This window comes from Lonchura striata, chromosome 6 (assembly GCF_046129695.1).
Source record: "Lonchura striata isolate bLonStr1 chromosome 6, bLonStr1.mat, whole genome shotgun sequence".
NCBI lineage: Eukaryota > Metazoa > Chordata > Aves > Passeriformes > Estrildidae > Lonchura > Lonchura striata.
Genome location: NC_134608.1, coordinates 48,190,749 through 48,218,447, shown reverse-complemented (window position 1 = coordinate 48,218,447; position 27,699 = coordinate 48,190,749). Strand labels below are relative to the sequence as shown.

At 40.2% G+C, this 27,699-nt stretch overlaps 2 protein-coding genes across 4 annotated transcripts; one reads left to right on the top strand and one right to left on the bottom strand.

Moving 5' to 3' along the window:
- Positions 1–623: 623 nt before the first annotated feature.
- Positions 624–7,477, top strand: LOC110468074 (L-lactate dehydrogenase A chain). 2 transcript variants are annotated; one of them, XM_021525648.3, is made up of 8 exons: positions 624–729; positions 2,219–2,350; positions 3,064–3,181; positions 3,893–4,066; positions 4,838–5,011; positions 5,820–5,937; positions 6,349–6,472; positions 6,652–7,477. In XM_021525648.3, exons 2-8 carry the CDS (start codon positions 2,228–2,230, stop codon positions 6,814–6,816), a joined length of 996 nt encoding a protein of 331 aa, XP_021381323.1. In that variant the 5' UTR covers positions 624–729; positions 2,219–2,227; the 3' UTR covers positions 6,817–7,477. The 2 variants fall into 2 exon arrangements, with proteins under 2 accessions (XP_021381323.1, XP_021381324.1); XM_021525649.3 differs by having other exon boundaries at positions 634–729; positions 2,222–2,350.
- A 463-nt stretch (positions 7,478–7,940) lies between these two features.
- On the bottom strand, positions 7,941–27,029 carry TSG101 (tumor susceptibility 101). 2 transcript variants are annotated; one of them, XM_021525646.2, is made up of 10 exons: positions 26,877–27,029; positions 23,544–23,628; positions 21,062–21,127; positions 20,310–20,473; positions 18,862–18,988; positions 16,603–16,669; positions 14,906–15,000; positions 10,035–10,237; positions 8,864–9,103; positions 7,941–8,277 (listed from the first exon to the last, which is right to left on the bottom strand). In XM_021525646.2, the coding sequence occupies exons 1-10, from the start codon at positions 26,916–26,918 to the stop codon at positions 8,188–8,190; spliced, it is 1,179 nt and encodes a 392-aa protein (XP_021381321.1). In that variant the 5' UTR covers positions 26,919–27,029; the 3' UTR covers positions 7,941–8,187. The 2 variants fall into 2 exon arrangements, with proteins under 2 accessions (XP_021381321.1, XP_021381322.1); XM_021525647.2 differs by having other exon boundaries at positions 14,906–14,997.
- Between the last annotated feature and the right edge of the window lie 670 nt (positions 27,030–27,699).

Genomic DNA, 27,699 nt, shown 5'->3' with positions numbered 1-27,699 from the left:
AAAACATTAGCGTTGTGTTTGAGGCATCGCCGTCTGACACTCCATGCAGCAGCCCCTTTCGGGACAAAAAGCATTTTAAAAGCATTTAAATCGAGAAAGTGCCGCAGAACATACATCCCAATGAGCAGGGAACTGCTTGTAGGATCATGCGGGGCTCCAAAGGTTTGACTTACGTAACCTAACACAACAAATGAGTGGGAATTGGATACGTGGAAAAGGGAAGTAAACAAAACCCCACAAACATCTGTTGATTCAGATGGAAATTGGAAGCTGGATATTAGACAAGAGGCCCCGTCCGGAACTATCGCCACAAACCCCTGAGGAGGAGCACAGGGCTGGCCGGCACTGCCCGGCCGGGAAACAAAGGCAGGAATGCCTTGCATTCCCCACAAACTCTGCAGAGCCGGAGAGTTTGCTTTCACTCATCCCGGCTAACACCAGAGAGAGTGAGATCTCCCGGGACGGCATCGCTCCGACGAGCGCTGAGGGCATCGCCGCTGAGCTCCTCAGCCCCGCCCCAGCTCCCCTGCGCTCGCCGCCCTCCGCCGCCCCGCTCCATCTCCTTCCCGCTGCTCCTTCCCCCTCCTCCCGCTGCTCTCTCCACCCCGACGTGTCGGCGGGCACGTCCCCACCGCCGCAGCCCGCCCGCCCCACGTCACCGCCCGGGCCGTACTTAAGGCGGCGGCCGCGCCGCCCCCGCCCGCCGCCGCAGCCGCGCTCGGACGCTCGGTAGGTGCGACCGCCGTGCCGGGCGGGGATGGGTGCGGAGCCGGGCTGCGGGAACGGGGGCAGTGCGAGAAGGGGCGGTGCAGGCGGTGCTGGTCCCGCCAACCTCCGGGGGGACGCGGCGGAGCAGGCGGCGACGAATGGACAAAGTTCTCTGCACGCCGCCTGCCCCGGCCGTGATGGAATCGGGCACAGCCCTGGCTCGAGTCCAGCCGGCCTGATTTCCACTCACAAACATCCTTCCCTTCCTCCATGCCCTTGAGCCTCCGTGGATTAACTTGCTTCCCCGTGACCGATGCGTGTGGCCCCAGGGAGTGATCCTGCAAAGAGACTTGAGGATGGGCTTAGGGCTGCGTTGCAATAACAGCATTAGTGGACCGCCTACCACTCCCCTAACTTGTTTCTTTGAGGGGTATGGCACTCTTAAAAGGAAATATTTTTTAAAGTGTGGCAGACGTGCTTGAGTGGGTGGTTCTGATCAGCCTTAAAGCGCTTATAGTGCAAAGGGAGGACTTGGCACGTGGAGACTGCGCTGCATGGCCACGCTTCAGGAGGCTTCTGCACAGGAAGACTGACGTAGCTTGGTTGATTTTTCCTAAATATGGGCACTGCTGGCTTCCTGGCCCTCCCCTCAGCCCCAAAATTTGCAGTACCTACCTGCTGCTCTTGAGTGGCTTCTCATGCTCTGAACGAGTCGCTGCCTGTTCAGCACTAGAGAGACGGGTGGTGTCTGTACTTGCATCCGTCTGTGCAGCTGCTCCTGCCCTGGGCTCTTCAGGCTTGCTCCCAGTGTAGCACCATTGCCTGGGAAAGCGTGGTGGTGGCTTCCACGAGGAGACTGGGATGAATGCACAGTCCTTTGTCATCTTTGTACCATTTCGTCACCCCCTTGTCTGTCAGAACCCAACTAACCAGGATGCTGTGCAGCTGCAGCTAAAATGTGAGCGTGGGAGAGATGGTAGCTCCAGACTCCAGCCATCTTAATTCAAAACTCTGCAGTTCCACTTCAAAACAAATTCATGAAGTCGATGTGGAGGCTCATGCTGTGCTAAAAAAGGACTTCCTAAGTGTTGCACAACTTCAGCTCTGGAAAGGCTTCAGGGCACAGAATACCAGTTTTTCAGGGTGAGAGAACAGAGATTGCCAGACTGTGCTGTACTTAGAAGTACTAAAATGGCTTCCTGTACCTAAATGTAACATTTAGAACATTCTACTGCTGCTGCTGGAGTGCCACCAGCCATTAATATAATCAATGGCTCTCAGGCTGCATTTGAGGCAAAGCTAGGGTGAGCTTGAACAGAGGACTGTCATCAGTAATTCAGTTTTGCGGTCATTTTGTGGCACATGGACAGTATTGCCAGACATTTTATTCATGTGTTTTGGATCCATTTTCTTATCATCCTGGAATAAAGTCTGTCTTACTGGATACAAATATTATGGCACCAGTAAAAGCTCTAAAGCTTGGAGAAATGATCTGTTTCTTTACTTTCAGCAGTGCACCATGTCTCTCAAGGATCAGCTCATCCACACTCTCCACAAACAGGAGGGCCATGCCGAAAATAAGATCAGCGTGGTTGGCGTGGGTGCAGTGGGAATGGCCTGTGCCATCAGCATCCTCATGAAGGTAAGTGTCAGGCTTGGGAGGAAGCAGCAGAAGAACCTGAGACCTAAAGGAGGGGCGAAAAATTTTTAGATGAACTTCTGGTTATACAATCCTTTTTTGGGCCTGAAATGAAGCAACAGTCTTCAAGCTATTGACAGAGAACAAATAACTACAGTTCTTGTAGATGAAGTTTGCCTTGGGATCAGACAGAATGTCCTGCATTTTATGAGCTGCATTTACCTTTGCTGGACTTGCAGACTCCCTTCTAAGTAGGAATTTTCTTAACACTCTAAATATACAGAAAGATTGAGAACTGAGGATTTGTTTTGTCTTGAGCAGGCAAGTGGAAAAATTCTTTGCGGTGTGGTCTGGGAAAATTGGTCCTTGACACTCTGAACAACTTGTCTTCTGGCTTCAGTTATACTGAAAATGCTGTGGTTAGCATTAGGCTTGCCTTTCTTGACTGTCAAATAAGTTGCATATGAATCACTATTAAATTATTGTTCGTTATTGTCCTGCTTAATTGTACTACTATTTCATGCAGAATGTGGTTATGAAAAGTATAAAGTGAACTCAAGGAAGTGGATATCCCAGGACTTTGGGAAGAAGTGAAGTGTTAGAGATGAGCAGAATTGTTTAAATAGTTTTTAAAATAATTGTAACTTCACGGTTTGAAAACTGGGGGCTTTGCTGAAAGAGGCAGCAAACTCACCATTGCTCTTGGTCTCTTGTAGGACTTGGCTGATGAACTTGCCCTTGTTGATGTCGTCGAGGACAAGCTCAGAGGAGAGATGCTGGATCTCCAGCATGGCAGCCTCTTCCTTAAAACTCCAAAGATTGTCTCTGGCAAAGGCAAGTAGCTGGCTCTCATGTGCTCATTGTTTCTAAATGGAGGTAGCCACTTCAGGTGTCACACTGGACAGCCAAGTCTAGCACTTAGCCTGTCACTCTAATTGTTGGGAGGAAAGCTCATGGATATACTATTCAGCTGACATCTTAAAATATACCTAGTCCATTTAAAATATACCAGTCCAGCTAGGAATTTTCTTCCAGGGTTCACTACTCAGTAGAGAAAGATAGATTTCTTAAGTACTTGTGCACCTTAGAGAAATTAATTTCACAACCAGTTAACCCCTGAACTCATTACTGCTTAATTCTGATAACTTTTAGTGGCAGCCTTGAGTAGGGCAAAGGCTTAACCAGCTCATACCTTAATTACAGTTACTACAGGTAGGTTATGAGGGCAGAGCCTTCTTCCTCTTGTACACAGCACTTACCCTGAATGCCATCCCAACAGCTATCCCCAGTCCCATTTGGTGGCTGAGAAGCAAGGAGTATCACTGCCTGCAGCTGTGTGTAACAATATCAACACGCCTCAATGTTGTTACAAGCTTGTGACAGTGACATTTTCTATAGAGGCAAAGTCTAGGGTAACAATTACCAGGGAACTGCTACACCCTCAAGCTTGATAATTTGAGATCCCAGTACAGAAAGGAAGTGAGAGCTCCAGTTCTGAACCATGTGTTGGAAGAGGTCGTGTTTGACACAGCCTTTTGTCTGCAGATTACAGCGTGACTGCACACTCCAAGCTGGTCATTGTCACTGCTGGTGCCCGGCAGCAGGAAGGAGAGAGCCGCCTCAACTTGGTCCAGCGCAACGTGAATATCTTCAAATTCATCATTCCCAACGTCGTTAAATACAGTCCTGACTGCAAGCTGCTTATTGTCTCAAACCCAGGTTTGTCTTGTGTTGCCATAAGAGGATTTGGCTTAGAGAAGAGTGTTTGGCATTAGTGCCCAGGCTTTTAGAAAATATTTGTGCTGGGGAAGAAAAGGCTCCAGGGAGATTTTGGAGAACCTTCCAGTACCTAAAGGGGCCTAAAAGAGAGGTGGACTTTTTACACAGGACATAGGGTAACTGCTTTAGCTGGAAGAGGTAGATGTAGGTTAGCTGTAAGGAAGAAATTCTGTATTGTGAAGGTGATGAGACACTGGAGCAGGTGGCCCAGGGAGGTTCTGGATGCCCCATGCCTGGAAATGGTCACAGCCAGGTTGGATGGAGCTTTGAGCAACGTGGTCTAGTGGAAGGTGTCCCTGCACATGGCAACGGATTGGAGTGAAATAATCTTCAAGGTTCCTTTCAACCCAAACCATTCTATGATATCTGTATAGCAAAAAAATGTCATCTTCCCTCTCTAGGCTCAGCAGTTTGGTCTTCTGACAAATAAACTTGAGTTTTCAGACTGAGTGATCTTGAGCACACTAGGATCACTGATAATTGCATGCATAGCATAAAGGCAGAGCTGAGAGACTGTTCCAAATAGTCATTATGTTATATTAAACAGTCCTTATGTTAGCCCACTGCAGTGCCTGGCCGTGGGCACTGCTTTGTGCTCTGTCCCATGCAACCAGTGTGCAGGTAAAATGCTTACAGATGAACGTAAGGTACCATCCTCATTTATCAGTCTGCTCATGAGTGGCACTTGTTCTGCCCCTGTTCTCCTCACAGTGGATATTTTGACCTATGTGGCCTGGAAGATCAGTGGCTTCCCCAAAAACCGTGTTATTGGTAGTGGCTGCAATCTGGACTCTGCCCGTTTCCGCCACCTCATGGGAGAAAGGCTGGGCATCCACCCCCTGAGCTGCCATGGATGGATCGTCGGAGAGCACGGAGATTCCAGTGGTAAGGGTGAAATTGGGCTGCCTGTTATACAGCACTCCCTGATGCTTTGTCTGCCTGGAACACCTTGAAAGGCTACAGCAAAGCACTGCTGCAAAACCTTTGCAGTGCAGCACCTTAAGAATGCAAATTCTGATTTTAGTCTTTTGCTGCACAGAGTAACCCTAGATGATCTATATTTGACCTGAATGACTTGCTTGGAAAAGGTCACTACTGTAACCTGAGCTGGCTAAACATTTTTAGGCTAGATTGTTCACGTAACTCCCAAAAAAACCCAAACTGAAGCAGCAGGAGGATAAAGTTCTCTGCAAAGGCCTCTCAAAGATCTGCACCAGACCTACTGGCAGTCACTCAGCTGCCATTTCTGGCATCTCTTAATCACTGTATATAGGAATTGCAGAGGCAAGTCTGGAGGACAGGAGAAAGCACTTTTTCCTTATTTAACCTGTACTTTTCCAAGCAGCACCAGAGCAGTACTGTCTGCTGCCTGACACCCACCAGAATGCATTTGGAATTAATTCCTACTTTGGGAAAGCTTTGCAAAATGCAGTGACTGTCATTTTAGTTCACGTTGCCCAGGTATTTCACATTAACAAAGGTGTATTCAAACTTTGTGACACCATGTGTAAGTGTTGATGTGCTCCTAGGTTCTAGCCTGCAATTTAGGTTGGCCTTAACAGTCATACTATATTTAAGATCATAGGTAAATCATAATGCTGTGTTGCAGATTAACCCAGCTAGATCTCATGTTAACTGTTAATTGGAGAAGGACTGAGCATTGTGAGATAATTAATCTATGTGCAACTCTCAGTGCCTGTCTGGAGTGGAGTGAACGTTGCTGGCGTCTCTCTGAAGGCTCTTCATCCAGACTTGGGAACTGATGGAGACAAGGAACACTGGAAGGAGGTCCATAAGCAGGTCGTGGACAGGTAGATACTGGCTTGGCTTTTTTATAAATTTCAACACAAAAACAAATCATGAAGAGCTGAAAAATCTCTGTTCTGCAATACCCAGATCTAGAATACCTGAGCAGCCCCAAATGTCAGGATGCAAACATAATGGAACATGAAAAAAATATTTTAAGGAGTAACGTAGATTTGGCAGTAAAGTTTTCAAGATTAGTAAACTTTAAATTAAGGAAGAACTTAAACTTCTAGGCTTCCAGTATAATTGTGGGGACTAGTGTGAAATGCAAATAGAAATATTCTGTCCTGTCAGAAAACCAGTCAAGATTCTGATGCCTCCAAATTGATCTGGACACCTCCAAAAGCCTTTCTGACCAACTTAAAGCAGATCAGTTGATGGTACTTGTTCTTTAATGAGTGTCTGTGTCTCTGCAGTGCCTATGAGGTGATCAAACTGAAGGGGTACACATCCTGGGCTATTGGCCTTTCTGTGGGAGACCTAGCTGAAAGTATTATGAAGAATTTGAGAAGAGTGCATCCCATCTCTACCATTGTTAAGGTGAGCAGCCTCTTTTTCCTAATTTCTGTCTTACTGAGAATTAAGTATCTCTGGAAATCTGAAAAACAGTGATCGCTTTCTAGTTTAATTTCTATTAAATTTGGTTTCCTGATAGGATATTCTATGAAATATACAGACATACATAAATTCCACCCTAACAATCCTTATGTACTTTTCAGGGCTTGCATGGAATAAAAGATGATGTCTTCCTAAGTGTTCCTTGTGTACTGGGCAATAATGGCATCACTGATGTAGTAAAGATGATCCTAAAACCTGAGGAAGAGGACAAATTAAGGAAGAGTGCAGACACACTGTGGGCAATCCAGAAGGAACTACAGTTTTAAACCTGCTCAAGCAGTTTTTGGGTCTTAGCAGTTTAACGGGTTTAGTGGTTTGTCTTACGTTGCACTTTCCAAGTAAGTCAAATCTTTCAATGTATTATCTCAACTAGAACACACAAAAAGCTCAAATCTGAACAATGGCGTTTCCTGAGGGTAGCATTAGGAAACTAATATAGGGTTTTCCCTGTTCACAGACACCCATGTTCTTAGCCAGAGCTAGATTACCTAGTCAGTCTTGTTCAGTGAAATGGTATGACAAAAATCCAGCATTCAAAGCAGCACTGCCTAAAAACCCTTTGCCTTTTCCTCATCTTGTTTCATGTTGGTTCAAAGGAATAAGGAGTAAGTAATTGCTACAAAATGTGAAACCAAAGACATTTCTTGAAGTTAAGGATTGTCAAGCCAATTGACCAACCTTCTCTGCCAGCTGAATTGCTTAAATATTTCACTGTTGACAGGTCCAAGTGTATTTTCCTAACACTGCTTTGGAATTTTTGTGGGTATTTTTTTCTTAGAGAACCTTATTTTTGTGTACTATATCAGTCTAGTTGTAAGTTCTGTCTCCAGAGCATGTTTAAAAAATGTTAAGGTTTCTATGTGCAACAAGACAGTGACTGTCCAACTGTAGTACCAACTACAACACCAAATAAACCACAAACTGTTATTTCTGTCTCTTTGTTTTTCTTAGTAGGGCTTTATCTCCACATGAAGTTCTACTTCCACCCACAGTTCTATTTTTCAAGTCACACTAACTCAGACATTACTTGTGTAATCATGTTATGCGTACACTAACTCAAACATCATCTGTGCAATCATGTTCTGTGTACAGCTGTGCTGGAGGCTTCAGGCAGTTACATATTTATGGAAGTCACACCCAGGTTTTTAAAATAAACTCCAACCTCTTCAGAGCCAGCAGTAACATGAAAAGCCTTAAGGCAAAGGCTCAGCCTTAAGCTATGCTGGTTATGGTGCTGAGACCAAGAACCTTTTCAGTTTTCAGTTTTTGCTGGTCATAATTACTGCGATTTTTTTCCAGTTTGGCACAACATCTTCCAAATCCCTCAAGTCAACTGAAGGCATGGTTAAGCTGACACTGCATATTTGAAAACAAAGCACATCATACACAGTTCTGTAGAGGAAGAAAATATGCAACAAGTTTTATTTAGCATTAAGTCCACCAGCACAAAGATTACAGGAGATAGAAAGTGCATTAATAAAAGCTAGTCTTTACCAAAAAGAAAATATATTATTGATTCAAAATATCTTACACTTGGATGATGTAATAACTTACTCTGGGCACCTACTGATTAAGAGAAAGATCAAGAGAATGGCTGCTTCACAAGGAAATCTTAACTTCCCAGCCAGTCTGGGAATTCAGTAGAGATCACTGAGTCCAGCAGTCTTCCTTGCTTTCTGCATCAACGCCCTCAGCTGGAACTGCTTGCGAGACAGGAGACGTACATGCTGCAGAAAGAAAAACAACAGCTGGCTAGCCATAAAGTTCTGACAAAAACTTAATGCTGCCATACAAATGTATTCTGTCACCTAAATGGGATGTCAGTTTTTTGGAAACACTAAATTCATTATTCTACTAAACGTCATTTTCTTGGCTTAAAATGATTGGCTGATGGCTATCAAGATTCTATCATATCTTTGTTGTGATTTTTAATTATTAACTAATTCATTAAATTATAATAATTAATTATTAACTCTACACAATTCTTATCAAGGTAATAATATGGACTTCATAAGGTGAAATCAGACTAATGCACTTCCCATGGGGCAGAGAATGGTTCTTCTAACAACAGACAAACAGAACTAGCAAGGTCTACACAAGAAGGAAACAATATGACTTTGTATCTATAATGCTTTTAAAATTGGTCTTTAAATTCTGAAATAATTTTCTAAAACTTATGCTTCAATGTATCAATATTCCTGTTCCTACAGGATCCTCTTCTGTGAAGAGATCATGAACATTAGTAAGCTGACCAAAGAGTCCAAAGTAAACACATTGAAAACGTACATCTTAAAAACATCCCAAGAAACCTACCTTTAGAAAGACATCTAAATCTATCACTCCACGTCTCAGTGCTTCTCCAAGGTAGAAAATGGTGTCTTCAATTGCATTTTCCTCTGCATATAAGTTCAGGATCTGCTTGTATAGCGGTGCTGTAGGAATTATGACTTCATCTATGTCATTGTTTTCTGACTGACTTTCCATTTTCTCTAGGGCAGAACTGAGCTCCTCATCCTTCTTCTTGAGAAGTTCAATGTTCTTGTCAACTTCAGCCTAAAAACAAGATATTTATTTATCTTCTTGTGATATGATTGTCTAGATGAAAGATTTTTAGACATACCAGTTCATTCTATACTTCTTTGCTTATCTTTGCTATGATTTTTACAGAAGAAAGAGCTATCAATCTGTAGATTTCATATTCTTTTAAGAAAGTAACATCTGCTTTAGATAATGTCAATCCAATACCCATTTAGAACTGTAGAGAAGGCATGCCAACACTTCAAGTATTTCTGAGTTGCCACATTAGGAAAAATAACCATTTAAACTAGCTAAAGATAATAAAAAGAAAACCAAAGTAATTTTTTCTTTAGAATGCGGTATCCCACAGTTCTCTAGTCCAATTAATAGCTCCTAGTAATTTTTTAAGCCACATCTGAACACTGAGCTGTTCAGATGTGTGCTTATTGATGAACACTGTTCATCAATACCAAAACCTTTCTCCTGAGCAGCAGTGCAAGGAGCAGATGGACTAAGCAGAAGATGCCTTAATGAAAAACTGCAGGAATTTCTGAGCCTACTGTAAGTAGGCGAGACTTCTGGGAAAGGAGAAGTTATACAAGGAGGCTGTGACCAAAATCAGTGGTATCTGCACAAAGACACTGAAATGTTCTCCAGTACTGCTGTTACACATTATTATCAAGAAACTGAGATGCAACTATGAAATAATCTCACACCACTAACATCTTCCACAGGAAGAATGGGGAAAATTAAAAATTTGTAAGACACATGCAGGACACTGCATCTCATAGTCACTGCTATTTCTGACTTGCTTCAGTCTGAGCACAAGCCCCTAGCTGCAAAAGAGGGAAAGCACAATGTACTGGAAGCCTTGTTTTTTCTATCATGCTTAATGATTAATTAATCACAGGCTTCTGTTCACTAGTAGGAATACTCAGGCGGGGAGCAGTGGCTCCTCTCAGCTTACCACTTCCTGATCCAGGCGAGTCACCATCTCTTCCAGTTTCTGGTGCCCTTTCTTCAGGTCCTCTTCTGTGCGTTTCAAGGCGTTGAGCTCGGCCTGGGCGCGATCCATCTCCTCCTTCATGCGCCACCTCAGCTTGTCACTGACGGCCGAGATGAGGGAGGCGCGGATGGTGTCCTCGCTGATGGTGCCATCTCTGCTGGGTCCTGCACAAGGACGTTGCACAAGCTTAAGATTCATGCTGGGCTGCACTGGCTGCAGTACAAAGCCAGCTGGAACAGCAAGTGGCCAAGCTGCTCTATGTATTTCAGCAGTGTGAGACACAAAAATAAGCTGTTCTCCGTAATAATTTCCAGGAGAAGCAAAGAGATTACAGTGAGATAACACAATAGGATGGACACAAGTAAATTTAAGAGTATGCATCCATTCATTCACATCACTATTTCCATGTCCACACTGTTTTTATTTTAAAAAAGAGGTGGCCATTTCCCCTGAAGTCCCTAAATGTTACTAGTCCAAGACCTTTTAAAGAAGAGCAAGAGTTAATGGCTGGATGCAATCAATGTAACAATTAATGTAACAGCTGGTTCTAGACAATTAATTTACCTGCTAGACGTATTAGTTCGGGGTTTGTTCTTTGCTTTTTTTTTTTTTTTTTTTTCAATTGCTTAGCCTGATAGGGAAGGTTTTAAACTAGGAAAGGCACAGGGAGAGTTACAGAGACCACCCATGTAGCTCAAGAAGGGATACTCCCAGGAAGGGCACGCAGCCCAGGTTCTCATGGGGAACCACCCTGACACCTGCTGGAGGGACAATACAGCCAGGAACAAACAATCCAGGAGACTCCTGGAAAGCACTGACAATAGCTTTCTGACACAGATGCAGCCAATGAGGAAGGATGTGCTGTTGGACCTTGTAGAACTAACAAGGAACGCCTGGTTGGACATGTGAAGGTTGGAACAGCCTTGGCTACAGTGACCGTGAGATCATGGAGTTCTGCATCCCACAAGTACAAAGCATGGCATTGAATAAGATTGCAACCCTGGACTTCAGGAGAGCTAACTTAGGCCTCTTCACAGACCTTCTTGGAAGAATTCCATGAGAATTTACCGTAGAGGGAAGAGGCATCCAAGAGAGCAGGTGAATATTCAAGGATCACTTCCTCCAGGTTCAAGAAAAGTGCATCCCTATGGGCAAGTGAGCAGAAGGGCCAGGAGACCCGAATACACTTTTGCAAATCAGCCTTTCAAGTACAATTTCAAGAGTCTGTCACAAACACACTTTTAAATGTCTGTGACAAACATACTTTATGTCTGTCAAAAGAAGTGCAATATGTCTCCAGACCAGGAAACTCAGAGTGCTCTAGTAAATGTGAGTGACTACTGGTGATATTTATCACAAACCACTTCAATTTTTCTCTGGGAATAACTAGAGGGTCACAGTTTACCCAGGCTTGTGCTTCACACCTTCTAGATCAGTGAAATTTCAACTGGATTGTAACAACACAGCAAGAATTACAGCAGCATTTGTGCCTAAACTTCACAACTGCCATGAATGAAAGCACAGATATTTGAAGCTCTATAACTGCAAAGAAAATGTGCAAGAATTTTTACCAGAGTATCTTTTTATCCAGAGACACAGCTATCAAAACCCTGAAGCTGTTATAGCACTATGCACATCACATTTTCCAGTGCCCTAGATTTCAAAAAACAACATGAAAAAATACTCATCACTGCTCACGTGAATCTTGTATAATTGAATACTTTTTTTTTACACTTCCACTATCAAAATAAGACTGTATAAAATTGTATCTCTTCCCTATGTTTTTTACTCTGTTTCTGTCCACAAAACCTACACCAAGCCACATGCGTGGAAAAATAAAGCTGTACAAATGAATGACAGGAACTACAGGAAGAAGCACATCATGCTTACTAATCCATCAAAGCCTTCTAAAATACAGAAGACATAAATTTTGATCATTACTAATGCAAGCACTTTGCATATGTATAAGTTGCACCAGAATATGTATACTCTTTTTCTAAAAAATAAGCAAATTACCACTGAAAAATAAATATATTGAATTATTAAACAACTGGTGCAAAGACAACCTTAAGAAAATATGGATGTGCCAATACTTTATCTGATTTACAGTTCTGGCCTAAAAAATTCACCCTATTGCCAGTCAACAAGGTAATTTGCAAAATTTGGTTAACTTTTAAAGCCAGCAACAGAAGTTGTCAAAGAGCACCATATATCTAAACCCAGGTATCTATCATTGCTGCTTCTTATGAAAAGGAGAAAAGAACAAGAGCACTTTCTACATTGAGAAGTAAAACTTAAACCAAGTCAGTCAAAGCATCTAGGACAGAGCTTATTCACTGTATAGGACTTCCTAATTAAGGCAGACAATTGTTCCCAATCAAAAAGGCCTGATTTCCCTTAAAAAACCAGCATTAGCATGATTTTAGTTACTGTTTGCTTTACATAATGAATTATACTCTAACACAAAGTCAGAATCAGCCAGAACCAGTAAAACTTACTTTCTTTTCCCCTGACATCCCTCACTCTGGGAGTTTTTATGCAAGGTTCACTTTAACAGTAAAGTAGGACAGAGGGAAAAAAAATATAAAACCACAATACACCTAAAACAATGAAAGTTCACACAGAAATGCCACCAGGTAGGGTAGAGGTCTTTGAACATAAAAAGCATCATTTTAATAAGCTCAATCAATGTATCTTCTTACAGAGCATGAACCCATAGCATCTTCTGTCACTTCCATAATTAGCCCAGCTTGGGGAAGATTTTATGGCACATGGACATTAAAGCAACAGAACTCTGAAACCTTTAACCTTTACTAGGCAGAGTCTGGTTTCAGAAGTGACCTTACAGAATCATCAAACCAGTAACTGCATCAGAAAAGTAATTAATGGCAGATGGCTGAACAGAAAGAAAAAGCCTAAAGGACTATTTGAAAAAACAGTGATTGCAAAGAACTTGAGCTACTTTGCATGAACACTTTCATTCAATTCAAACTTGGTTCACTGTAGGAAACACAGCACCATCACCCACACAAAACTCTGAAGTTGTAACAACTGATATGCTCCTAAATAAACTATCACAATAAACCACAGCCAAACACACTGTACAGGAAAGAAACATTTTCAGTTCAAAAGAAAAAACAATACTGGACTGTAAAAAACACCCAATAAAACAAACACAAAACCATCTCACAGTATTTTATGTGTAGTGGATGATCAAAGAGATGCGTTTGCATTTCATCTGCCAAGAGATGCAACTATGAAATCATTCACAAGAGATAAACCATGTAAACCAGGTGTAGGGCTTTTACCCAGCTGCAGCAAATGAGTCAGTGTAATGTTGAATTGTCATTATGAAATCTGGCATTACATTACAACATGGCATCACAGATGATCTAACTCAGGACTGGAAGAGTCTTCTATCTTTGCCAGATACTTCACCTCTATTCATCTTCAGTGGGGATGAAAATGAGGGAAAGAAATAAAATAGAATATATTTCTATTTTAAATTAACACTCTGCTACATAAAGGCAAAACTGTTTGACAAAGACACTGCAGAAAGCCAAGTCTGCCTAGAAGGGTTATCAGCTCCCTACAGGAGAGCCAGTGGAGACCATTAATTCTCCAGGACACAAGTGCAGCCCCACAACACCAAGCACTGTTTGAGGTACTTAAGTGGGAAAGCAGCTTCCTTGCACTGTGCATGGCAGACTCACATCACCTCAGAGTGCAGGGGACCACTGAAGCAACCAAGAACTTTCAGAAAATGCTTTCTTAATTCTAAAGGCTGAAAGAACTTGGACACAAAGGACAGGATCAGGCACAAGAAAAATACAACATACAACTTACTGCTGCTTTCAAATTCTGTAGTAACAGAACTCCTCAGATATTTTAGTAAGAGTAAAGTAGAAGCATCTCTCTTCCCTTGCCTTGTCCCCATGTATGTGAAGAAAAATCACAAAATACACACAGTTCTGGAAAGAAAAGACATTCTATGACTCTAACCCGGGCCATTCCATAAATGAGTTCACACGTTAGATGAAGAATCTATGGATGCAGTTCTAAATTATGGGGCTTAAGAGTCTATAATAGATTGTTAATGTGAACAACATCACAGCAGAATCTACACCCTCACCATGTAACTGTGCCAAAGGACTATCAGCCAGCTGGAAAGTTACTGCACCAGCTTCCCACTTAACTAGGTGACATCTATCACTGACTCCCAGTCTCCTACACACACACTGAAAGTGAGGGGCAAGGTGGAAAGCAAAGGCCACAGAGCAGCAGGCTGGGAAAAGACACAGGTCAACACCCTAAATGCTGATGCTGCAGGGAACAAAGAAGGAAGTGACAAGTAGAGATCAAGAAGAAGCAACAGGGAAGAGGCTGGAGAAGAAACTCACTAAAAATGAAGCTCATTCCAATCTGCTACTTTAGAAAGTTACTATTTGGGAAGGAAGAAAGTATAAATAGAGTCCATTAGATGTTTAAATTATGACAAAGGTATTTTTCTAAACCATGAACAGAACAATGCAGACAACCAAAAGTCACCTACAGTTAAAGGGTGAGGAAAATCCTATGTAGTTACATGCACTGCTCTTCAAAATAGTCACAAAGCACACACAATGTATTGCATAAACCCAGGAATTCACAGAATTCCTGAATTAAGCTGAATAAAATATAATTATTTTCTTCCTTTGAATAAATTTTAATTAAAGATCAATAATTTGGAAGTTCAGAGTAAGAACAACACATTCTTTTTTCCATTTTATTTCTTTATATATCAGTTATAGAGAGAAGCTTTACTTCAGAGAAACCCTTTCCAAGGTACTCACCAACAGTGGTGACAGGAGGCTGAGAAGGGTAGTACTGCACACTAGTGGTTGCTGGAAAGGGAACACCACCTGGGTAAGGATAGTTTGGGAAGCTGCTTTGACAAAGAAAGATATGCTAATGTTATGCAACTATTAGTAAAATATCATCCACCTAGATTATCTTTATTGCCACCATGTTAAACAGTCATTTGCATAATAAAATGTTTAAATTGTAGGCCCTTTTCCTGTTTACATGAACATCTTTCACAACTGGTATTTCTGGTATTATTTAAGTTATCATTTTACCTGAAACCCTATCTAGTTATTGCCTGGTCAACACTGGGATAACAAATTCTCCTGAATATCTTAGGTTTGCTATATGAAATCCTACAAGTATCCAAAAGAAATTATTCTAGCTACAAACTCCCACAAAACAATTTCAAATTAATATTTTTTAATATGAGAACAGTTAAGAAGATGACTGATGAACTATTTTATGTAAAACTAAAAATGCTGTGCAAAATATGGTTGCAAGGTGAAACCCACCCCCCCAGAAATTCTCAGTCCTGTTCTGATGTATAAAGAAAGCAAAAGTATTTCTTTGCTCACTGAAACGATTATGAGATGACATGTGACAGTCTACAACACCTTTCTAAAATACATTTGCCATCAGCTACAACAAGGACACAAATCAGTCAGTACTAGACTGAGAAACACCTGCATGCAGCAGTATTAACAACAGTAATAATTGAACAAAAGTGGTCCAAAACCCCCTGCAAAATATAAAATAAGCATGCTCTTCTCTCTTCAGACAACTGCAAATTTACTAGTTCTTAAAAGCTTCCTATTAATTAATAAATTATACATTTTAAAAACAGTTCTATTAATTTTGTACAAACATTAAGAGTGCTTTTAACAAACATATTTAGGAAAAAAACCCATGCTGTAAGAACTTGAAAAATTATAACTTTTATCCTCTTAAAACATAACACTCCCCCCGCTCCCAATCCTCAGAGGTTTTTACATTTTAAATGTCTTTTAAAAATAAAAATGCTCCATATTACACCAAAATCTCATATGCTCCTACCACAAAATCAAGACATAAGGATATTAATAAAAAAACATTTAACTATGATGTAAAACATATAAGTACACACTAGGAGGCAGTAGTCAACATCTCACTATTTACTAAGGCAGATCTGCAAGTCTTCTGGAAAAGCTTTATTCCTAACTATTATATAGAAAAAAAAATCCTGGTTAATATTAATAATAAGCTTTTGAAGTAACCTTGTGCTCCTCAAATTCCCTTAGAGTGCTCAGAGTCCACATTTACACTGGAGTCAAGGTTTGTATTAACCCAGCAAAGTTTTGTTCAATTTTTGAGATGCTAATAAAATCTTGACTTTTAGGGGTACATTTCTTTCTATGTCATATAGAAAATATATAAAAATATGAGTGAAGATCGCTAACAGCTGGGAGTTAGGTAATTTCAAAAATCTATTTATCACACCCATATATATTTTATTTGAAGCAACTAAGCAAGCTAGACCTTCCTCCAGTTTTGGTTACTAACAAGAATTCAGCCCTCACTTTTAACAAACGCTGCTAATATGAATAATTATACAACGAATGCATCATAAGAAAATACAAGTATGATTAGACGCTATTCAGTGAAATTCTCTATCAGGAAAATTATGATAGTTTAAAGAGGCTCTTACCTTGGGTTTGGAGTGCTTGATGTTGGATAGGGAGATATTCCACCTGGAATTCCTGGCACGTAGGAAGCTAAATAAAACAAGAAATTTGTATATTTTTACATTTCAGAAGTTAAAACCCTCAATATAAAGAAGTTGTTCCTCATATACAAAAATAACCCTATTGTTTTATTGATTTTTTTTCTTAATCATTACTTCAAACTAATTACTGCATGGATAAAAATAGATATTGATTTAAAAATACACAGCAAATAGGTATTCTAAGGAAAAAAAAAAAGAATCTGCAGCTAGGGTACTCAGAAAAAAAACCCAAAATATGCTATTAAGGATGACCCACATGAAGAGCTGCCTCCATTTTTTATGTAATAGCTGAAAAAAGAATTTAACCTTTCTTGCCAATGATGGCTACTCACTAAATAGCAAGTGCATAATTTAAGTACCTTCAGAGTAGTTGATTAGATGTTTAATGATCCAGCCATGTCCTTATTGAGTAATTTCTGCTATTTAGATGTTGAGACAAATTTAAAAATTTGTTATCAGCACATATAAATGTCTAAATTGTCTTAGCATGTTTTAAGATTTTTCTTGAGAAGCTGACAAAATTATGTTTTGGACATACATATCGAACACTCTAGCAATTTTAGGAATACTTAATCAAATAATTTTTTTTTTTTTAAAGAGTTATTAAGAGTGGAGCTATTTCCACTCTTCAGTGCTTTTAAATGATTAACATTTTTATCAAAGGACTTAATTTCTTCTTAAACAGTGTATCTATAACATGGAAAACCCTAAATGTCTGTAAAATAAGGAAAGTCTGATTACATTAGTAAAACTAAGTGGCTATTAATAATTTCAAAACCCTGAAACATTTTCACTAGAATTACTTGCAATTCTATGAAGTAATTCATAGTACTTCAGCTCAATTCAATTCAAAAGAATAATTATTCAAAGCACTTCAGCTTTGAGTGACTACAAGAGCAATGAAATGTGGTTCATTGAAGGTTTGTCCTTAAGGCACAAGTCATAGCCTCTGCTAAAACTACCCTTATACTGACCCCCAGTGTTCCTGGAAAAACAGGACAATCCAATCCTCTGGAGCTCTCACAAGCAGGCTAGCCACAGACAAGCTGAAAATTCCCAAACACTTGCCTTTAGCCAATTATTCCTAATGGTCACATTTAGGTTTCCTACCCATTTTCTCACAGGTTCACAGCCTAAAACCTTGCTAAAAATGGGTTCTGCTGGAAATAGCAATGAATAGCATTTCAGCTTTTCAAATGTAACACTGTGATCAAGTAAAAGCCATATCTCAATAGAAAATGGACACAGCCTTAAAAATCTGGCAAAAATAAATAACCCCAAATACAGCTACTGTACCATTAATGTGGAACTGTTATAACATTATTAAACAAACAATCTCAAGCTAAACTGCTTCTCCTTCCCTACTGTCCCAGTTTCTGACTTGAGGAGTTTTTTTGGCTTTTTCCCACCCAGTACAGAGTCTCCTCCTGAAAGAATTCCTAGGATTTTCTGTTTCCCACTTCTTTTCTCCCCACCTATAAGATGCCTCCAGAAGTTTAAATAAATTATTTAAAAAGTCTTCAGGATTTTTGCAAGAAAATAAGAATGGATACAACACCATTCTTAGAAGAAAGACACAAAACCAATTTAACAGAGAACAAAGAATAAAACAATCACAAGGCAAGAGTTTTTTTTTTTTTTAATATTCAGCTAGCAATTTGAAAAAAAAGAAAAACAAACCACACAAACAGGAGTGTGGGCATAGGAAACACAAGCTATAGGCATGCTTGGGCTTATGGAATCAATGGCTGCAGGATTACTTACAAGATGGGCTTGTATTATTAGAATAAAAAAAACTGAGATACAAAACTATTTGAAGAATCTCTTTCTAAATCTATCTTTGAGTGTTGACAGGACACTGGCTGTTTTGAGGGTGCTTGAGTGTGTTCTGGTTTTGTCTGGGTTTTGCTGTGTGTTATAATACAAACTGAATTCTTCCCCTCTAAAACCCAAAACCCCATATGAATTCTTAAGACTCACAGAACCTTTTTAGTTGGAAAAGACCTTTAAGATCATTAAGTCCAACAAGGTAAAGTGAAGTGAATTCACAGCCCAGGTGAATTCATTACCCAGCAATATAAAAAGTAAACCGCATTATTTGTGGGCAAACTGTGCAGGGCAACAACCCCTTTGGAAAGTTAAGATGATTATTTGCAGAAATCAATAGTGATGAGCACTCACTGGTCGGTGGCCCTGTTGCCTGGTATGGGAGGTAGCTGGAGGAAGCAGTAGGCCGAGAAAACACTGGAGGCTCCTCCCCAAACACAACAATCATGACCTGGATCAGCTCCAACAAGTCTGACTGGGGCTGGGAGGGAAAGAAAATCACACGTTCTTCATTTTGCTAACAGAGAGTTTAACTGACTGTAGCAACAACAGGATGCCATTCCATCAGCTCTCAAAAGAATTCCTTTTATTTGTAGGTTTAAATGTTCTTAAAATGTGTTTTTCCATCTGTATACATATGTGCATAATTAACTTCCTTTCTGGATTCTATTACACATACCAAACCCAGTCAGCTTGTACTGAAAACCATAAAGCAAAACATACCCAGAATAAACTGGGTAATACATGGTTCCATATCAACTGCAGGACAATAAATGACTGGGTATAAATGTCCAATGATGAATTATAATATTTTAAAAAATTAAATCCACCACCCAACATGAAAAATATACAGATCCCCAGGCTTTTTGGACATTTTAATTTCACACATCACGGCTTTTGCTCTGATTCATAATGTCTCAACAGAAAAAATATTCTAACGCACTAAGGAGTGGCACAAACCTCCTTTAAATACAGTTAAACCAGGCCTCTGTTTATAACTACTTAATATAGGCATGATTTCATTTTGCCAAAATAAGAACAAGCATCATGAATGCAGCACCAGATTAAATACCCCAATTCAGAGTTTACTAAGCTCTATAAGCCACTTAATTATTTTTACCAACCTCTCAGACACAGAATTCTGTATCAGCTGCACCTTAGATGATCCTCTTGTTTTGTGCAAGACTTGGGCACTCTTTTTCCAATATTACTATGCAAGCACTGACGTACCACCCAGCCTTAATAACTATAATTAATATAATTAATAAATATATTCCTGTTAATAACTTTTTACAGACCCATGCATTTTGTATCATTTTTCTAATCTTGTCAACACAGTTTAGCTTCTTTACAAGTCCAAGTTTTGGCCAAAACAGTGCTCAATGCCTCTATTTATTGGTAAAGCAAATATATCTATATACATGAGGCTCCAGGAATGTCTGTGCTTGTAGAAGTCCACTTTAATCACAAAGATGTTTTAAGTACATTTATAATTCCCTTCTGTAAATATTCTTATCTCACAAATCTTCACATCATTCTCTTGCCAGGGGAGAGGTCACCTTGTGCTGCACTGTTCAATCAGATAAGTTATAACTGAAGATAAAATTAATTACATTAAATAACCAGAACACAGAATGCAACATCCTGAACTTTTAAGACATTCCAAAAAAACAAACAGTTGATTTTATTTTAAAAATGGTTTAAGATCTCTAATAAAGACTATGGTTTTTATTAAAAATGATACAACTTTCTTGAGGAATGCAGAATGAGCAGTTCAAGAAGGTCAAGCTTCCTGTACTTACATATTTCCACTCATGCAGGTAGGGAAGGTATATCTTTCCATTTGCATCAACGTGCTTCCCAGTTTTTATTGTCATAGAGCTAGTGGGTTTAACAAAACAAATTGGGGGGTTGAAAGGGTAGGTGTCCAGCAGCCACAAGCAAATTGGGATATTATATGTGTTACCTAGAAAAGATATTTTGAAAGATTTTAGAAGTTATTTCAATTCTTCAATTGAGTCCTCCTGTATTCAGATTCATTAAAAACTCCTAAACCCAGTAAACTCAACTGTACAAAGTTAGAAGCCAGTGCCAAAATCGATTAATAATGTTCAATGAATAGGCAACACTATGGTCACAAACTCAACATTTTTCAGAACAATTTACAAAATCTGATTTACAATCATCATTCACCACTAATACCCAGTCTCATTTGTTCTATAATGCAACATTATAAGACTTGAATTATCATTAGCTGCAGCAATTAATGGTGTGCAAGCCTCATTCAACTGACAAGCCTGAAAAAATGTGCAATGCTGAAAGAAAAAAGATGTTACAAAGCTGTAAATTACTGAAGAAGCAATGCTCAGCATTCAGATTTTATCCTGCAGCAAAAACAGAGAACTATTTCTTTAAAATATTTTACTTTGGACAAGTAAAGGATTTCAAGAAGAGAGTGATCACTGAAATAGTGAAGTTGAATCAGGACAAATCCAAGTTTTTCAGGCAATTTGGGAAAATAATATGGATGATGGTAATGATAATACATGCATACCTCTGTAAGGCACAGGAATGGTTCCACTGAGGCTCATCAACTCCCTTGATGAACCATCATTAAAAACTGAAAGAGAAGAAACAGTATTTTAAAAACAAATATATTTGTTATGTTAATCTTGGTTCAGGTTATTTCCCATCTATTTATAGGCATAAGTTTTCACAAGTTACACACATAGAAACTCAGCCTCAACTCTTGCACATTTATGGATTAGTAGATGACTGTTCACAGTCAGATAACTCCTTATGAATAACACACTTCTGAGAAATGAATGATTAATCATTGTCCAACTACCTTCTCTACAAATAAAACTGTTCCCTCATTCAAGTGACCAAGCCAAATGATGGAACCTTGCAAACTGCAAGTAATGCAAACTGCTGCAAAGATAATCTGAACTCAAATTTGATTTAAAAAAACAACTGCCACCTGAGGTTTATAAAGTAATTCCTTATGCTTTATTAAAAAAAACCATGTCAGCAAGAACACTGAAAATCCCTGGGTCACAGGAATTTATTACAAAATCAGTAAAGGTAATTTAACCAAACAGTAACATACTGAAGAGGAAGAAAAAGTGCTTGACTCTGACAAATTCTAGTCACAAACTGCACAAGAACTCTGACCTAAATTTACTGAGTTGCTGTATTTAGTTTCCTCATAGTTTTAATCCAATACATTATTCTTGGCTGAATGAAACAGCTTCTGTTGAGAAAGTTTTTATCTTTTTAATTCCTCGTGAAAGTTTCTAGCCATAATTCAAATGTAGGTTACTGCGCACAATTATTGTGGTGCTGATGGTCTGCAAAGGCAGGTAGAACATGTTGGGATGTCAATGGCAGTATGCATTCCATTATTAATATGAACTTGAAAACTGTCTCATCAGCAACATAACTGTCGGATTATGCTCTTCTCTGACTTAGAGATGGGGCAACTGAGAGGCATTTAAAAATTTTTATTGCATTCTTAGTCTCATGAGAAGGTTGAGACAACACAGATGTTATAATTTACACCATCACAATTAGAAGGTATTTTCTAATTGCAATACACTATAAGCGTTTCTTGGCCTATCAGCTTTTGCTACAAGTGTGTAGAATGTTGTTAATGCCTTAAAGCCAATTATCTAAAATTACCCCTTGTGGGTCCTACTACAATGCAGCTTTCATAGTTTTATTTCTCCAAAGTATCTAGTCTTATTTGCAAGGCCATCCTTTGAAACTTGTTTCTAGTTCCATTTATCTCTCAACAATGTCTATCATATTCCATGGCATTTCTAAGTCAGCATTTCTTATCTCAAAGCTTGCATAAAGATGCACACTATGTGAGCCTTCTGCCAGGCTTTAAGAATTCTCTACAAATCCATTTCCCATATTTCCCCCTCTCTCTTGGATGGAAAAAACTTTTTTGATGGCTTTGTTCATTGTTTGTCACGTACAGTGAAGTACACAAGAAATCTCTACAAATCCATTTCCCACATGTAATCACTTTCTTGCAGCTGATGTCACTGCTACAAATAATATCGATTATCTGTAAGTGATTCTGTGTTTAGCCTCTTCCAGGCAGCTTAAAGAGCATTAGAGAACACAAATGGCTACAGCTCAAGGATATCTGGAATTGTGACCATCTTATGCAAACTTGTGCAGCTATTCCAGCCACAGTCCTTTCACTCCTGTTTTGTTTCTCCAATCACTTCATGAATTTTTATTTCTGTGACAGCTGCTGGCTTGCAGCTACTCAAGTTAAAACAATTCATCTTTTACCTGTCCATGTCCCTTAATATTTTTCAATCCAGATACACAACTTAAAAAGCAGAAGACTTAAAAATTTTTGATGATGTGTTAGTAATATAAATTAGATCACAGAGGAGTCCCACAGGTAACAGTTAAAAAAAGGTGACCATAAGAAGGCTGATCTCAGCAGCTAGCTGGCTCACTGTATGCTGTGAAACCCTAGATATCTTCCTTTAACACACTCGAATTTAAATTAGAGAATTTAAAACAGCTAACAAACAGTGATTATCATAGATAATTTACATCACAAAACCCTCATGCCAATTTTCTGTATACTTGTCTCAGTTTTATTCCTACTCTTAAGGGCTATCACAATGATTTTAAATGAAGCATTTCTTCATTGATTTACAGTTCTTCCTACACCGAATTTTAAAAACGTCTTTATATGGCTGCAAAGCTGAATTTGTAAGATACCAGCAATCTCAGGACACCAACTGATGACATCAGTGAGTGATTAACAATGAGTTAAGCTGTGAAAAACGTGACACTTCTTGCCACATTAGATAGCTATTTTCTAAAGTAACCTTACTATGTTACCGAGTCTGTGTTTCTAAAGAAGTGTTGATGTCAGAGACAAAAAAGAGAAACTCAAGTTATGTTTTCTAGTGTTAATCTTCTTTCTCCCCCCACAAAAACTACCAAAGACATCTAACACATCAACAATTCACCAATAAAAATTTTCTCATGCACAAACTAACCATATGAATCCATGACAGGTTTGAGGTCCTTGTACTGAGTAATAACACTGGTTGTCTCCTGTATGGTTAGGTCTCTATACTTATACTGGAAAACAAAAGAGAAAGAAATTACTTTAGAGGCTAAATTTTTAGTATAATTTAATTCAATATTTTATTTTACACAATAGACAGCATATATGAGAGCGTACATCTATACATGGACATTCGTCTCCACTCTTAGTTTGGAATAATAATTTTTGTCCATATTACTTAAGCAACCACTGCCTATATAACTTATTGAACTTCAATAAGATGTTAAGTCTTAACAAGGGTGTAAGCAGAATTGATTTGGGAAACAGCTATTGCATTTTCTTTCCTGTTCTAACACCACCAAGTGTATCTGAGAAACATGAATTAATCTTAAAAAAAAAAAAGTGATGTTTTGAACATTCCTGATAAACAGCTATCTAGGATATGAACTACACAGATCTATTTCATAGCACTTTTCAAGCAACACCATATTTATCAAGCATTGATTAGCATTTATGTGTATTTTGTCAGCTAGAAAGCAGACATATCAAGGCACAATATTACCCACAGTAATACTGGTTTTACCCCTGTCCTTTTATCAGGGAGCAGGGAGTAACAGCACAGGTGCCCTGTAAACCACAGATACACTACAGAATTCACCAGTCTCAGAGCCATAACCCAGAGACAGCAAAGAGGCTCCTGGGCAACAGAGTTGGTTCACCACACAGTGCAGCCCTTTAGTCTTGTTATCATTTCTCCTGATAATTACTATTAAAAAGAAAAGCCAGCAATGTGGTCCATTGACTTTTTTTTCATTCTAATACAATTTAAAAAACCTGCAATCTTCAGATGTCATAAGGAACACAGCCAGCAACATTTCATTGACCCATGGTAGGAAGAAAAAGGGCCCAGCACAATGAAATGTCTGACATCCAAAGCATGCAAATATTAACAACATCTGAACAAATTCAGACATGATCCAAGAGCAAACTGTGGTGCCACAGCTAAAGGTCACCTTGGCCCTGACAAACACCCATGAGTTGTGAAACTTAGAAATTAACTTTTCTTCCCGTCACCTCCAGAGACTGACAAGGGCACGACAACTTGGATTTGCTGAGCAGAGATGAACCCACCTTGCCACTTCCCACAGTGCCACCTCAGCCTAGAGGAAGCACCAGCACCTCAGGTGATGCTGTGACTGCTCTTCCTCAAATGACCATGGACAAAAGAGCCACATGGTCTGTCTGCAAAATGCTGGTCTGTGGGACAGAAAGCAACCCCTCCTGCGGGGATTCCTGTGTGCACAGGGAAGCACCAGCACAGAGGACAATCAGCCCCTGGATGCTGTTTTGGTGGAAGGGTTGCAGCAAAGCATCTCAGCCTCCTTTGTAAAATTGGTGAAGGATTGGGAGTGTGCAGCAGGGCTTGACAGAGAGACAACTTTGTTAGCATTTGAATACATTCCTCCCCAATACATGGCAGAAGCAGGAACAGCCATTGAGGGGACATGGAGGAATTTTCATGTACACCAGCCAGACTGGCAGCACATACCCACACCACTGCATGTGTCACTACAGGACAAATGATAACTGATCATCAGCTACTTTTAAAAGGCAGGGCCTTCTCATAGGAACAAGCCTTATGGTCCAGGATAGAGCCTCAACAAGATCACCATACTCACTATTAAAAAGAGAGCAGGATTCTGCTAACAGAAGCTCCAAAAAGGCACAAGGACCACAGAATGGTTTGGGTTGGAAGCAACCTCAAAGATCATCTTGTTCCAAGCCCAAGGCAGGGACACCTCCCACTATCCCAGGCTGCTCAGAGCCCCATCCAGCCTGGCCTTGAACACTGCCAGGGATGGGGCACCCACAGCTTCTCTGGGCAGCCTGTGCCAGGGCCTCACCACCCTCACAGTAAAGAGGCAAGCAGAGTCAGGCTTTACTTCCACTTTTGCCACAAGAATCTCAAGTCAGTTGAGTCCAGAACTGATAAAACAACGCCTGCCTGCTCAGCAGGCACTCTGTGAATCTAGTACATGATGGGGCCGATGAACCACAAATTTGGTTATTGGGGGCACTTCCAAAAATTAGGCACACCACCTGAACATCAAGCAAGCATCATCACATCCCTCTTAAAACAACGAAAGATAATATTCTTACAAACTGTTTTTACCCCGAGTGATGATTACTTAGTAGAGAGACAGTTGTGTGATTCCAGCTACTGCAACAAGAAAAATTAAATGCTAATTTCAGCTGTAAATTTCTGTACTTAGATTGATTTCCAAAAAATGTCAAAATCTCTTTGGAAAATATAAGATCCTAGTGATTTCTACAAAGGCAACTAAAACTGATTATTTTGAACGCTTAATTTCTAGACTCCTTTTTCCTCCTCCATTCTCGGACTGCAAATACATTCCCCTCCTTTTACATACCAGGAAACAGATCACAAAAAGATGAAGCTTTTCAAGATCTGACAGCAGGTAAACACCTGAAGTCAAATTAAGTGCTTAAGTTCCCCCAAACAAGGATCAAGCTTTTGTTATCTCATTCACTGAACTACTCAATATGTGAAATATCACTAAACTTCCCTCTCTAGAACAGAAAGTGTAACTATTTTTCAAAAACATAATGAAATAGCATCTTCATTTTTCATCACCTACAGAAAGCCAGATGGAGTATAAAATGAACAAGTCTGGGGGACAAGGACATTGAACTACCTTAAATTCTATTTCTTCTATGGCATTGCAGTCATTAATTTAGCAAAGACAGGTGTATAGAAATACATACATGATCTCATTTACTGACAGTGCATGGGTATTTAACACGCATTTTCAGGCTGATAAAAAATTCTGCTTATGACTCCATGCAGGTGAATGTGCCTTTGGCTTTGATCAGAGTCTCAACTACTGCACTGCATTTCAAAACGCTACATGTGCGATTAAATGCTGCCAAAAAAAAATTCCAAAACCCCCCCAGCAAACCCGTAACTCCCCCTCAGTGGCAGCATTAGGGGTTTTCGCTCCAAGCTGCTGGACAAAGCCCAGTTTTCAGTGAGGAGTGGCAGCGCATGATTCAGTGGTTAATGATTCGCCTTGCATGAGAATTTCCCGTTTCCTCACACAAGGCGATAACCAAACCCACCCCCGCGGGCAGCGATGCTGAGCTCTGCCGTATCGGGAGCTCAAGTGCAGCGTGCCCCTCCGGTGCCTGGCACTGCCCCAGCCCAGCCCCGCAGCTGGGCACGACCATTTTGGGCTCGCCGCGCCGTTCCTCCTTCCCGACACGACTCCCCGGAGCCGGGCCCCGCCGGCCGAGCCCGTACCTTGGTGAGCATCTTCTTGAGCTGGCTCTCGGACACGGCCATGGCGGCCGCCGCTCGCTGCCGCTGTCGGCGCCCCGCTGCTCCCGGTGCTCGCGGCGCCGCCGGCCCGGCCCTACATAAACACAGGAAGGGGCCCCGCGCCCGCTTCCGCCGCCGGCGCCGCCGCCGCGTCACGGGGCGGGCACCGAGCGCCGCCGAGCGCCGCTCTGGCTCTTACCGCGGCGTACGGCACGAACGCAGCACCGGGTTAACGCACAAAGCGCGCCTCTAAGAGCTGGCAGCATTTTAGGATTAAAATATTACACGAACGCCAAACTAAAGAAACAACAGTTTGATTATTCGCATGAAAAGAAATGCTCAACAGATGAGAAACGCCACCATGAAAAATAACGTAAAACCTTAAATTCAGTTTGTTTTTTTGTTTTTTTTTTTTTTTTTTCCAAATTAAATTAAAAAAACCACCAAACCCCAAAGTGTAGCTTCTTAAAAATATAGCAGCAAAGTTGGTTACCTAAAGCCATCACTAGTTTTGCCCCATCATTTACCACTACAGTAAAAGACATTTGGGTATTTGAAAAAAAATAAAGGTTTGAATTACTGAAGGTTTTTTCTTTCTGTGTTTAATCCAGTTCTGAGATCAGCATGCACTCAGAAATCCCTGCAGACAGGGAGTTCTGCTGAGTGTCTGCAGCACTAGGAACTGTCTGGCTCCTTGTGAGATGGAACTGAAAGGCACAAAGGATCAGATCTTTTGCTCTGTCACAGATCCTACTTTTGCTCAGAACAAATTACCAACAATATTTGGAAAATTTCCAACAACATT

What these genes read in the sequence shown, in the direction of transcription:
- LOC110468074 (XM_021525648.3), top strand. Translation starts at nt 2,228, where the DNA reads ATGTCTCTCAAGGATCAGCTCATCCACACTCTCCACAAACAGGAGGGC. An exon ending in GCTTATTGTCTCAAACCCAG is followed by an intron (nt 4,067 to 4,837) that starts GTTTGTCTTGTG and finishes TTCTCCTCACAG; the next exon opens with TGGATATTTTGACCTATGTG. An exon ending in AGAGCACGGAGATTCCAGTG is followed by an intron (nt 5,012 to 5,819) that starts GTAAGGGTGAAA and finishes TGCAACTCTCAG; the next exon opens with TGCCTGTCTGGAGTGGAGTG.
- TSG101 (XM_021525646.2), bottom strand. Translation starts at nt 26,918, where the DNA reads ATGGCCGTGTCCGAGAGCCAGCTCAAGAAGATGCTCACCAAG. An exon ending in ACCTGCATGAGTGGAAATAT is followed by an intron (nt 18,989 to 20,309) that starts GTAAGTACAGGA and finishes TTTCCCTCCCAG; the next exon opens with CCCCAGTCAGACTTGTTGGA. An exon ending in GGCAACAGGGCCACCGACCA is followed by an intron (nt 16,670 to 18,861) that starts GTGAGTGCTCAT and finishes TGTTTTATTTAG; the next exon opens with CTTCCTACGTGCCAGGAATT.